This window comes from Chlorocebus sabaeus, chromosome 12 (genome assembly GCF_047675955.1).
Source record: "Chlorocebus sabaeus isolate Y175 chromosome 12, mChlSab1.0.hap1, whole genome shotgun sequence".
In the NCBI taxonomy this organism is placed as follows: domain Eukaryota; kingdom Metazoa; phylum Chordata; class Mammalia; order Primates; family Cercopithecidae; genus Chlorocebus; species Chlorocebus sabaeus.
The window spans coordinates 55,962,215-55,974,802 of NC_132915.1; the positions used below are offsets into that span (position 1 = coordinate 55,962,215).

The 12,588-nt window shown below is 36.8% G+C and overlaps 1 protein-coding gene across 2 annotated transcripts in view; it reads right to left on the reverse strand.

The window, feature by feature from the left end:
* Nucleotides 1-635: 635 nt before the first annotated feature.
* CAAP1 (caspase activity and apoptosis inhibitor 1) overlaps nucleotides 636-12,588 on the reverse strand; it is a 53,150-nt gene continuing 41,197 nt past the window's right edge. For both annotated transcript variants that reach the window (XM_073021687.1, XM_073021688.1), the window contains exon 6: nucleotides 636-2,359. In XM_073021687.1, the coding sequence (XP_072877788.1) occupies nucleotides 2,013-2,359 (347 nt within the window). In that variant the 3' untranslated portion in view covers nucleotides 636-2,012. The remainder of the gene's footprint in view (nucleotides 2,360-12,588) is intronic.

A 12,588-nucleotide genomic window follows, 5' to 3' on the forward strand; every position in this document is an offset into this window, starting at 1 on the left:
AGTGCTGGGATTACAGGCGTGAGCCACCGCACCTGGCCTCTAGGTTTAAGATTTGAGTAAGACTGAGAACCTTATAGGCATTCAATAAATACCTCTGAGCTCATTATTTAAATGGCAGCATCAGATAGATACATGGTATTTTCCCATTACTTAGGTATTTCTAAAGCAAACATTCCCATTCTCTAAAGCCATTCGTTTTCAAAAAGCTCTCAAGTATTTCAACATTTTAAAAGAAGAAGAAGATAAAAAATTGATTTTCCAAGGTAGGAAATTAAGTAGACTCTAATTTGTTCTGTTCATTCTACCTCACACATATCCACTCCAGTCAAATGTCCTGTAAATCATTCTGCATAGAGTGGAACAGACACACAATGCTTCACGAAGGTGGAGACTTTAATCATCTACAAAGCCCTCAGACCTTTTTTACTCTTATATGTTTAATCACACAGATGCCATCTACAGTATTTTGTAAGTAGTAAGCAGCAATAAAGTTTATTCTGTACTACTTTAGCATATTAACTATTACTTTAAGTTGAAATAGAAAAATTATATCAATATCTTTTTGTCTTGAAGTAATAGCAATGAAACTCATAACTCAAATCTGTTTACCAGTCTAAGAGAAGCATTTAAAATCATTAGGCTTCTTCTATGCTTTATTAGAAATATTTACGGAGGGGAAAAAATGGTAGAATTATTCCAAGGCAAGTTCAGGAACAACAACAACAACAAAAAGAATTTGTAACTGCAATTCCAACGTTTCATAAATGTCCTCTATTTCCATTTAAAAACCCTTTAAAATTAACATAAAGCAGCGAATAAAATACAATCCCTGCAACTTTTATATATAAGGAAAAACCTCATATAGTATCAGTAGACCACGGCTGATAAATAAAATACACTGTATTTGTTATCAAATATAGAAACAACAGTTCGAGATTTATGTTTTTTGAAAAAATTAATTTATTTTAAGTTAAGGATCTCTATGTAAATTTATTTTGGTATCAAACAACTGCAATTAGTGATGGGAGGATAAAAGCATCCATAATTGTGGAAGGATGGTAATTTATTTACAAAAACTATACAAAATTAGATTAATTATAACAACTTATCAAAGGTTCCTGAAATCAATTTTGCTTTTGAAAAAGTATCAAAAGTCTTCAGATCCAGAATGACAGCATTTTATTATTTCTGATTCATGAAATTATAGCACATCAGATCTTTAAGCAACTACATCAGATAAAATCCTAGATAATAAAATATTCTCCATTTCCTGACAGCTTGGAATGTAAATGAAAACTTGTTCCATTTTTATTAAAGAAAAAAATCTAGAATAACGCATCCAGTGGTATCGAATACCTGTTAGAATGGCTTGTCTGCTATAATTAAACATGGGCAATTAGTTCCACATTGTTAAACATTGCCTTAAATTAATTCCTTCCTTTAATAAAAAAGTTTTTCTCAGTCATTTCAGATCTCTGTTACTCAGTTTTAACTAGGAAATTTGCATCTACATAAGGAATCTTCAAAATAGTGTATATTTAAAAAGTGCATATAAGCAAAACTAAATTTCTCAAATTGTTAACAAATTTAAAGCAATAATTTAATATTATATTGTAAAATATAAGTAGACTTAACAGAAACATGCTTGGTCAATCTTTTGCTTTTAGGTTTGGTGCCCAAACATTTAAAAATAAAGAAAGAACTACCATGACTCTTTGCTTTTAAGATTTGCAGACACAGCTAATACTCATCTAACAAAGTATCCAGGCTATCCAGCTATACTGCCATGAATTCATAAAACACTAGCACACATTTATAACATAAAAGTAGTCAAAAAAATAAAAAATAAAAAATAAAAAGAAACAGCCACAGGTATTTTAGGGCTAAAATAAGTTGACCTAATAAGGGTTACATGAGAAATAACATATAAGACCCCAAATAAATTTTAGATACAAAATTAAATGATGTGGCTTTGTTCAAACATACCTAAAATTCAAACTCAAGTTAAATACCTACGCTGGCTTTTTTATATCACCAGCTTTCATTAGGGCCTTAATCGCTCTTGCCCTCATCTCAAGTTCTAGCAGCTCCAGTTGCTGTGCAGAAGGTTGAACATCTTCTGGTGGAGGAACAGCCAGAGTGGCTGCTTTGGGTTCGTTTGGGCTAGACTCTGCCAGTCCTAGAATCTCATTCACACTTTTCTCGATGTCTTTCTCCAGGTCATCTATCTGACCAGCTTCACTTTGGACTGTACTTTCTGGTGCCTCGGGAGCAGCTGCTTCTTCGTTGCATGGGCCTTCTATGTCGCTGTCATAAGCATCTGCATTTATACTGAGTACATCACTATCTTCCCCTTTTCCTGTAACAAAAAAAGGAGAAAGATCCATGTTAACCTAAATACCATGGGTCAAAATTTCCTTACTGTTTATACTTTAAAAACTGCTTTGATCCCACCTCCCACTATGGAGTCCCAAACACATTCCATAATCCCCATGCCACCCTCTTTTCCCCTGACTCCTCAACCTTCAAAGCAGATCTAATGCAATGTGAATTCAAATGTATTTTTCATTCTAATTTAGAACATGGGAACATTAAGAAATGTATTCCATCATATGGAGTGCCCATGATCTATTTTCCTAATTAAAATGTCATAACATTTTATATCACAGTAAAGCTTCTGCACTACAAAATGAAAGCTGACACTGGAAATCCTCTGGATAGGATATGGCTTATTATTCAAGTAGTAAAATTTCATTCTAGAAGGTGTTTAAAATACTTTGCTTTATAAACTACAAAAAAGAAAAAGTATCAGCAAGCAGTACAACATGTGCATTGCAACTATCCCAATCTTTTCATATGCTTTTTCAAACACTGTGTTCCAAATCAATAAATTAAAGAAGAATGCCTAAGGCCATTTTCCAAGGTAAAATGTGTTTTAATGACGAGGATTTTAATTAACAAAGTTAGTACACCATAATTTAAAAAAATGCGTTTGTTATAAAACTTCTATAACAGATTATGGCTCTCCACCACCTTGTTCTTGGCATTGAATACTACTCAATTCCAGACATCATTTGCAACTTTGAGTACTCACTTATATCCCCAATTAATTTATCTTTTAAATATTGAATTTTTTTTTTAAAAAAGTCATGATCCCCAAAATGTTAGCTCTCCCTACTATAAGAAAGCTTTGATAGTGCTTTCCTTACAGTAGGGAAAGCTTCTTTACAAAACATAGATTGATAGATGGTAAATTCTCATAACAGACTGTACAGGAAGGACATAAACAATTATACTCCATCGGTTTTATAATAGATGATTTACTGACCTTCAGTAATCCTCCTACATGCTTATAATTCAAAAACCACCCCCATTCCAAAATTAAAGTGGAAAATAAAACAAAAAATCATTTTTGTGTCCATAAATAGAACTTGCAAAAAAAAGATTATCATTTGATGGCAAAGAACATTTTATATATGTCCACAAAGCAACAAATATTTCCAAATAGCAAAAAAAAAAAAAAAAAAAAAAAACTACAGAAAATTGAATATAACCTTTTAAGAAGCAATATTTTATACAAGTATTCTAACTTGAGACTAAAACAGATTTAAGAAAATAAGGCCGGTTGCGGTGCCTCATGCTTGTAATCCCAGCACTTTCGGAGGCCGAGGTGGGTAGATCACCTGAGGTTGGGAGTTTGAGACCAGCCTGACCAACATGGAGAAACCCCGTCTCTACTAAAAATACAAAATTAGCCAGGCGCAGTGGCGCATGCCTGTAATCCCAGCTACTCGGGAGGTTGAGGCAGGAGAATCACTTGAACCCAGGAGACGGAGGTTGTGGTGAGCCAAGATCATGCCATTGCACTACAGCCCGGGCAACGACGGTGAAACTTCGTCTCAAAAAAAAAAGAAAAGAAAAGAAAAGAAGTGTTAAGTTGTTCACAGCCTCAAAAAATTAATTTTAGTGTCTACCAGGCTTTACCTAAAATTTAGAGTGTGTAGTCACTGATTCTGAATAAGAAACTATAGGCTGTATAAAATATTTTAAAAGACAAATTTTTGAAAAATGTGACTTGTTTTTCAGACTAGAGGTTGTTGCGAGATAATGAATGAAGAGCTGAATAATATAATGAGGGGGTGGAGAAGAAGTAAACTGGTAGTTGATTCAGAGGCTTCATCAGACTCAGGTTCAATTTTCTGGTAAGAATATTTAGAAGTGACGTTGTATACTTCCAGTACATAATATATAATTGCTTTTCTTTTTGTGATCATGTCAGTATCCACTGGGATTGGGTATTGTCTATAGTGGCTGATGAGAATACTCTTGATTCCCTAAACCTAACCATTGTAATCCTTTTGTTTGTAATCTAGTTTTCTTCCTGTGGAAACTTTCAGGAATTTTTTTTTATCCTTGAATTCTATTTCACAGGATGTGTCTTAGGTTTGATGTTCTACACTTGGCAAGCCCTTTCAGGGTGAAGGCCTTCTTCACCTTCTATCAAATTTTATCCAGATTATTTCTTTATTTTCCCTTTCCACTGTCTACTTTCTTGCTTTCTGATTTACTCTGACACTTTATCAAGTCCCTGCTCAAATGGTACCTTATCAGATCACGGTGATCACTCTCTGTGAAAGTGTCATCCTACTACTATCTTCTTATCCTGTTTTATTTTTCTTCATTGCACCTGACATTTTTATGTATTTTTACTCTCTCTACTACTCCAATGTAGGGCAGAGATTTTTGTTGTTCACTGCTGTTTCCTTGGTGCTTAAAACAGTGTCTTGTACACAGTAGGTGCTCAGTAATATTAGTTGAATTATACTCAGTTCCTGTTGGACTTCATGAGTTGTTCATCTTCATCTCTTAACTTTTATTGCACATTTAAAAATATTTTTTCCTGGATTTTGAGATATTTCCTTAACATTATCTCCCAGCAAATGCTGAATATTTGCTTTTTTCGGTCGCCCAGGTTGGAAGGCAGTGGCGCAATCTCTGCTCACTGCAACCTCCACCTCCAGGGTTCAAGCGATTCTCCTGCCTCAGCCTCCTGAGTAGCTGGGATTACAGGTGCGCGCCACCACACTTGGTTACTTTTTGTATTTTTAATAGAGACAGGATTTCCCCATGTTGGTCAGGCTGATCTCGAACTCCTGACCTCGTGATCCACCCGCCTTGGCCTCCCAAAGTGCTGGGATTACAGGTGTGAGCCACCACGCCTGGCCGATATCTGTATTTTTAAATTCTAACAATTCTTGGTCTCTGGCTTGTTTTCATTGCACCCTGTTTTATGGCTGCAGTGTCCGCATTAGTCTCTCTAATAAGGATATTAAATGGACTGTCTTCTTCCCCTTTCTTCAAAAGATTATCTTCTGATCCCTGGATTTTATTTCTTTTGTTTATCTTGGTCCTTCATTTGTATATGTTTTTCTGGTAGCTGGCTTTTCAGCAGTTGTTTATTTCTGTAACAGATCTTTTTTTTTGATGTAAAGTGGATAGGGGTAGGCCTCTCAGAGTAGAGTGCTTGGATGTAGGGAAAGGAGGAGGAGTTCAGTTGGCTTAATTATTCAAAATGAATTTAATTTTAATTGCCATGTTGTTTGTTCCACAGCCAATTCTTCCTCGCTTCCAAGACTCTCTAAGAAAGAGTTACACTTATCGGCCAGGCACCGTGGCTCACGCCTGTAATCCCAGAACTTTGGGAGGCCGAGGCGGGTAGATCACAAGGTCAGGAGTTCAAGACTTGCCTGGCCAAGATCGTGAAACCCCATCTCTACTAAAAATACAAAAATTAGCAGAGTGTGCTGGCAGGTGCCTGTAATCCCAGCTACTCGGGAGGCTGAGGCAGAGAACTGCCTGAACCAGGAGGCAGAGATTGCAGTGAGCCAAGATTGTGCCACTGCACCCTAGCCTGGGTGACAAAGCGAGACTCCATCTCAAAACAAAACAAAACAAAAAAAAAAGAGTTACACTTACCTATGGTGTCTTTGGTTGTGATTTTCCCTTCTTTTGTCAATTTGATCCTGTCTACTTACATTTTGTGAAAACCATAACATTTCTTGTCTTTACATTATATCTTTTTTTGTTATACTATAAATTCATTTTTTCTTTTAATGCTTTTTACAGTTCATTCTTCTAAAAGGTTGAAGAAATACATGTTGGTTGACAGAGCAAAACGGGAAAATTCATTTTTCTTTTTTTTTTTTTGGAGACAGAGTTTTGCTCCTGTTACCCAGGCTGGAGTGTAATGGTGCAATTTCGGCTGACCACAACCTCCACCTCTCAGGTTCAAGCAATTCTCCTGCCTCAGCCTCCTGAGTAGCTGGGATTACGGGCATGCACCACCACTAAAAATAAAAATTTTCTATTTTTAGTAGAGACAGGGTTTCTCCATGTTGGTCAGTCTGGTCTCGAACTCCCGATCTCAGGTGATCTGCCTGCCTCAGACTCCCAAAGTGCTGGGATTACAGGAGTGAGCCACTGTGCGGCCAATTTTTCTTCTTCTTTTATTCCCCTTCCCAGAAGTAATCACTGTTAATAATTTAGAGTACTTAACAAAAACATAATTATCACTCTGGCTTACTTTTTTGACTTAACAATATAACTTGGTCATATTTTTTTAACCTTAGCAATGTACTAGCCTTTTTTATAGACAGATAAAAATCTTCATTTTTACTAGTAAGTAAAAAGTAATATTTTAATTTACATTTATCTGATTAGAAAGTAGGTTGAGCTTTCTTTTCCACATGTGTATTGCCTTCTGTATTTCCAGTTTTGTGAAATATCTGACTTGTTTCTACCCTTTGCCCATGCTTCTGTTTCTTAACAATACCTAGATTCTATATATTCTTATATTTGCCCTTTTTAAAAACAAATTTGTTATTTTTTTGTAGTTTTCCTGTCTTACAAGTTTATTTGTGGCATTTTTTTCTCAGAAATATTAACATTTAGCTAAATCTGTTGGGTTTTTTCCCTTTGTTTATTCCCCATTTTGTGGTTTACTTTGGAAGGACTGCTGTTAGTTCTGTCATCAGTTAACTTACAACTTATGTTATTAATATCTCTCTTCCGTCACTTCAGTGGGTTCTTGGTAGGGATGGGAAGTAGATACATATGTTCAATTTGCTGTCTTTAGCGGAAATTCATACCAGTATCTAAACAGTTTGCCTGTTTATTAGGCAAACTAATAAACAGTTTGCCTTGGCTTAATTTAATAATTCACTGTCAAGAGGTTTCACAAGCGTATCACTCAAAACACTAGATATACTTTCACCTTATGCATAAGAACTGTTTCTGATAAGCTGAATTATTATCAACTAGAATATTCGTAAGTCCTATCAAGGTTTAAATATGTTAGCATAATTTAAAAGTTCCCTTTATTTTTATACCTCAATATGTTTGTGATGTGATTAATAGTTCTTATATGTGGCCAGGCGCAGTGGCTCACACCTGTAATCTCAGCACTTTGGGACGCCTAGATGGGCGGATCAAGAGGTCAGGAGACTGAGACCATTCTGGCTAACACAGTGAAACCCCGTCTCTACTAAAAAATACCAAAAAAATTAGCTGGGAGTGGTGGCGGGCGCCTGTAGTACCAGCTACTTGGGAGGCTGAGGCAGGAGAATGGCAAGAACCCAGGAGGCGGAGCTTGCAGTGAGCCAAGATTGTGCCACTGCACTCCAGCCTGGGCAACAGAGCGAGACTCTTGTCTCAAAAACAAAAACAAAAACAAAAACAAAACCTCTTATATGTTTGTTTACTTTCATTGGATATTCTATTTAAAACTTTTATTTTAACAGAAAGCAAACCTATGCCACACAGTATTTTCTTTTATCTAATTTAGAGAATCTCACAGCTCTCACGCATTGAGGTTCGTTATAGATAATAAAAACAGTGGTACTACATTTTAGTTTTTTATATTATGTGGCACACTCCTTTTTATTTACATTAGGAGTCTATTACTTTTAGAGTGATTGGGTCTTACATTGTTTATTTTTTCTCCTTGCTAATAAAATGTTTACACAGTGTTGGCTGTTCTATTTAGCTGCCAAATATTTTGCCTTTATGGTTTTATCCCATATTCACAACTATGCCTCACTGAATAACATAAACATATATTCCTCTGAAAAATTATTCCATTTATTTATGTGTCAGTGATGAATCTGAGCAGTGATTGATTCATTTTGCTGCCTAGACACGAAGTTTAAATGGATTAGTTTATTTTAAAAATCTTTAGTACTTGGGTGCAGAGTTTGACTGAGACTTGAATCAAGTTGGTAGGACTGAAGTTAGCAGGAAACAAAAGAGAAACAGTGAAAGTATACAGGCTAGATGACAGTGTAATACGACAAAGGTACATTGGTGAGTAGCTAGCCAGAGAGTCAACCATAAGGGATTGAATGCATGATAAGGCCCTTTTTTCCCCTGAGAAATCTTTTACGTCTTTTGTCTTCCTATAACTATTGCCTTGCCTAGCCAAGCTCTTAAACTACTTTACTCCTTTCCCATAAGCTATTTGCTCCATTTCTTCATTTGTACTGTTTTTCTCTCAAGTGCCCTAAATGGTATGTAGTATTTCAGGGGTTACCCATCTTAGTGAAGGAGCACAGTCAATGTAAGGAATGTATCATATCTTCTTGTTTCTTTGTGTATTGTTTAAAGTTAACTTTAGTTCTTTTGCTGCTCTATAACATCAGTAACTTAGATCTAAGTTTTTACTTGCTCTCTTTCCTGTGCCACTTTGATTATTATGTCTCTAGTTAATAGTATGAATTTTTATTCTTCTTATTTTTATTGGCATTTTTTATATTTTACCTCAGACCCAACTGTCTTTTATTTTTCTTGGTGGATTTCAATAATGTTAGTTTAACATTATGCATACATCAAAACTGTTTTTATTTCCTTTTTTTCCTTTAGGTATTTTTTAAAAAGCTTAAATTAAGTGGGCTTAAAGTACTAGCAGTGCCTTTGTAGAACCCAAACACCTCTTTAGTTCACAAACGTATTTTTGACATTTTACCACAAACCATGTTATATGATTACTTCTAATAGTAAAACAATTTTTTGAGATGGAGTCTCGCTCTGTCGCCCAGGCTGGAGTGTAGTGGCGTGATCTCAGCTCACCACAAGCTCCGTCTACCAGGTTCACGCCATTCTCCTGTCTCAGCCTCCCAATGTAGCTGGGACTACAGGCGCCCGCCAACACACCGGCTAATATTTTGCATTTTTACTAGCGACAGGGTTTCACCGTGTTAGCCAGGATGGTCTTGATCTCTGACCTCGTGATCCGCCCGCCTCGGCCTCCCAAAGTGCTGGGGCTATAGGCCGTGAGCCACCACGCCCAGCTAGTAAAACAATTTTTGAACAAAACTTTGTGAAAACTTATGTTAATGCTTTATTGAAATAGGTATCACATTACCTGTTATGTTTCTTACTACTGACTATACTTTATTTGAAGGAGTAGAAATAATTTACCTCACTTCTTCCTGAAAACTCTCTCTTACACACATACACACATGTATGTGGGCAGAGTGGGGATTAGAGAGACAGAACATGACTACTCCCCAAAATTTTGAGATCTCTGAATGAGTTACTTGGGGATGAAGTTAATTCTTTAGAAAGAATGTACAAGTTTTACCTCTTCTATTTGAGGATCATGATTGATAGGGAAAACCCTGTAATTCCCTAATACCAAAAACGAGAGTAAATTATCTTTGGAAATGTATTAATAAGTTTGCAGAAGATGCTTTAAAAAATGAGTTACTGGGCCGGGCGCGGTGGCTCACGCCTGTAATCCCAGCACTTTGGGAGGCCGAGGCGGGCGGATCACAAGGTCAGGAGATCGAGACCATGGTGAAACCCCGTCTCTACTAAAAATAGAAAAAATTAGCCGGGCGCAGTGGCGGGCGCCTGTAGTCCCAGCTACTCGGGAGGCTGAGGCAGGAGAACGGCGTGAACCCGGGAGGCGGAGCTTGCAGTGAGCCGAGATTGCGCCACAGCACTCCAGCCTGGGCGACAGAGAGAGACTCCGTCTCAAAAAAAAAAAAAAAAAAAAAAAAAAAAAATGAGTTACTGACTCTACTGGAATGATGAAAATTAGGAAATACTGAAAAGACTTGAAGTATAAAGTTCCTCCAATAATTTGCCATGTTCTATTGTACAAGTCACTTAACATATACTAAATTATTTCAGATGTGTAAAAAGTTTTGGCATCTATGATGCAGTTATAATGAACAGATGAAACCTATGAAGGCATTCAGCAACACTGTGTTATGGAGAACTTGGCTTTTTTTTTTTTTTTTTTCTGTGTAGTGCATTAAACTACTGATTTAGATTTAAGGGCATTAGGTTGACTATCATTTATTAAATTTAATCGTGGCATAACTGATTTCTAAAGACAAAGAAAAAATGCAAATGATTTAGTAGAGAAAACCTGTCTAGTATTCTGTTGAACCGTCACTGAACTTCCAAATAACATGAATATCCACCAGCCTGTAAACTTGACTTTTAAGACTCACAAATCCATTAACTATCCCCTTCAGAGATTATTCCAAGAATCAAATAAATATTTACTAAGTACCTTTTACACATGCCATGATGGTGCTGTAAAGGCCTCAGAAGTAGGTCTTGCAAAATGTCAGAGTGACAAAATATTTGTGGCATGATTAAGACACAGGTTTTGCCTTCACATTTTGCTTAATGTATGGCATTATACTTTAACATACCAAATTATGCAATATAAAATATAACAGAATTTCAGAGTATACAAGGCAACAGGCAAAAATCAGGGAGACATTCATAGATACATGACATGAGACGGGTCTTTAAGAATGGGTAAAATCTACTAGGTGATATTAACAGAAGAGGAAACTCCAAAAATGGGCACAAGTAAAATGCTAGATGTAAGCTCAGTACAGAGTTATGTGAGCCTGACAGAATAAAATGCACAAGTGGGAATATATAAAAAAAGGCAGTATCCAAAATTATTGTCTCTGAAGACATCACCATTCTAGGAAAAAAAGCACAATACGGACTCCCTGCTTGTCTTTTACAATGGATCAGATAAGTGGATATTTTTGGTCTTGCACTGGGGCACAATAACAGGCTGACATAAGCAAGTCCTGACTATAATCTTTTGTCGAGTAATCTGAAAGTAAATAAAAAATTGTTTAAAATAGCATTTATCATTTCTCCTACCACTAATACAGGGTTCTGAAAGAATAAAAGTTTGATATCAAAAATGAAAATACCTAAAAGGGAAAAATGAAGGCAGAATAGTTGTCTCAATTTCCAAGCACTGGAGTTTGGAAGCAAGCAACTTTTCCCCCTCGAGATTTCTTGGAACTTATACTCATTCAAAAGGGCATCACACTCAAATACTTTGTTAGTAACATCTCAGTGCTCCACAATCTACCCATCCTAGGAAAGTGTGCTCGAACTCACCGTCTACTTCACAAACTACCATGTTTCTTGTGGCACTGCTTTTGCTTGTTTAAATATAAGCTCAGAAAGAGACACTAGAGACTTGATTCTTAATTTAGATAATGTAAAATTATTTTTAAATTAAATTTTTTTGAGACAGGGTCTCACTCTGTCACCCAAGCTGCAGTGCAGTGGCGCAATCATGGCTCACTGCAACCTCTGCCTCCTGGGCTGAAGCAATCCTCCCATCTCAGTCTCCCAGGGCTCATGCCCATAATCCAGCACTTTGGGAGGCCAAGAGAGATGGATCACTTGAGGTCAGGAGTTTGAGACCAGCCTAGCCAACATGGTGAAACCCTATCTCTATTAAAAATACAAAAATTAGCTGGGCATGGTGGTGTGCACCTGTAATCCCAGCTACTCAGGAGGAGGCAGGAGAATTGCTTGAACCCGGGAGGCGGAGGTTGCAGTGAGCTGAGATCACACCACTGCACTCCAGCGTGGGTGACAGAGAGAGGCTCTGTCTCAAAAACAAACAAATAAAAAGGGTATTGAGAGAAGAGGGGAGGTGAGCAGAAGTAGGTTAGGGAAGGGAAGGCTTCATAGATATGGAAATAATCTTAAAAACAGTAGTTTGACATAAATAAGAGTACACTACTGGTGTAAATAAGTTTAGATCTCAGATTTGATATATTGGAACACAGGTATTAAAACTTGCAGTCACAACTGATAGGCTGTGAACTAGACATGTGTTAGATCAACACAGTCCTGGTTTTCAAAAGGTGACTTCTATAAGACTGTAGTACAGTAAACCTGACATCAATTCCCAATGAAATTCTAGGTTTATTAGAAGGTTTATGAGCTCTGGGGAAAAAAAAAAATTAGTATCAACTAGTTTAGACAGATCAGGTAACATTTGATCAGGAATCTAAATGATGCATGGAAGACCCATATGGTTATCTGAGGAGGAAGCAGGCAGGCAGAAGGAACAGCAAAAGCAAAGCCCCTGACACAAGAGTGTTTAGAGTGCTAGAAGAAAGCAATGAGGTAGGAGCAGAGACAGCAAGGCAGAGAGTAACAGGTCACATCATGTTAAGGCTGTACTGGCCAAAGGAAAGATGGACTATGGATTTTGTGTAGAGGTGGGAAGCTATTAGAAGGCTTTGA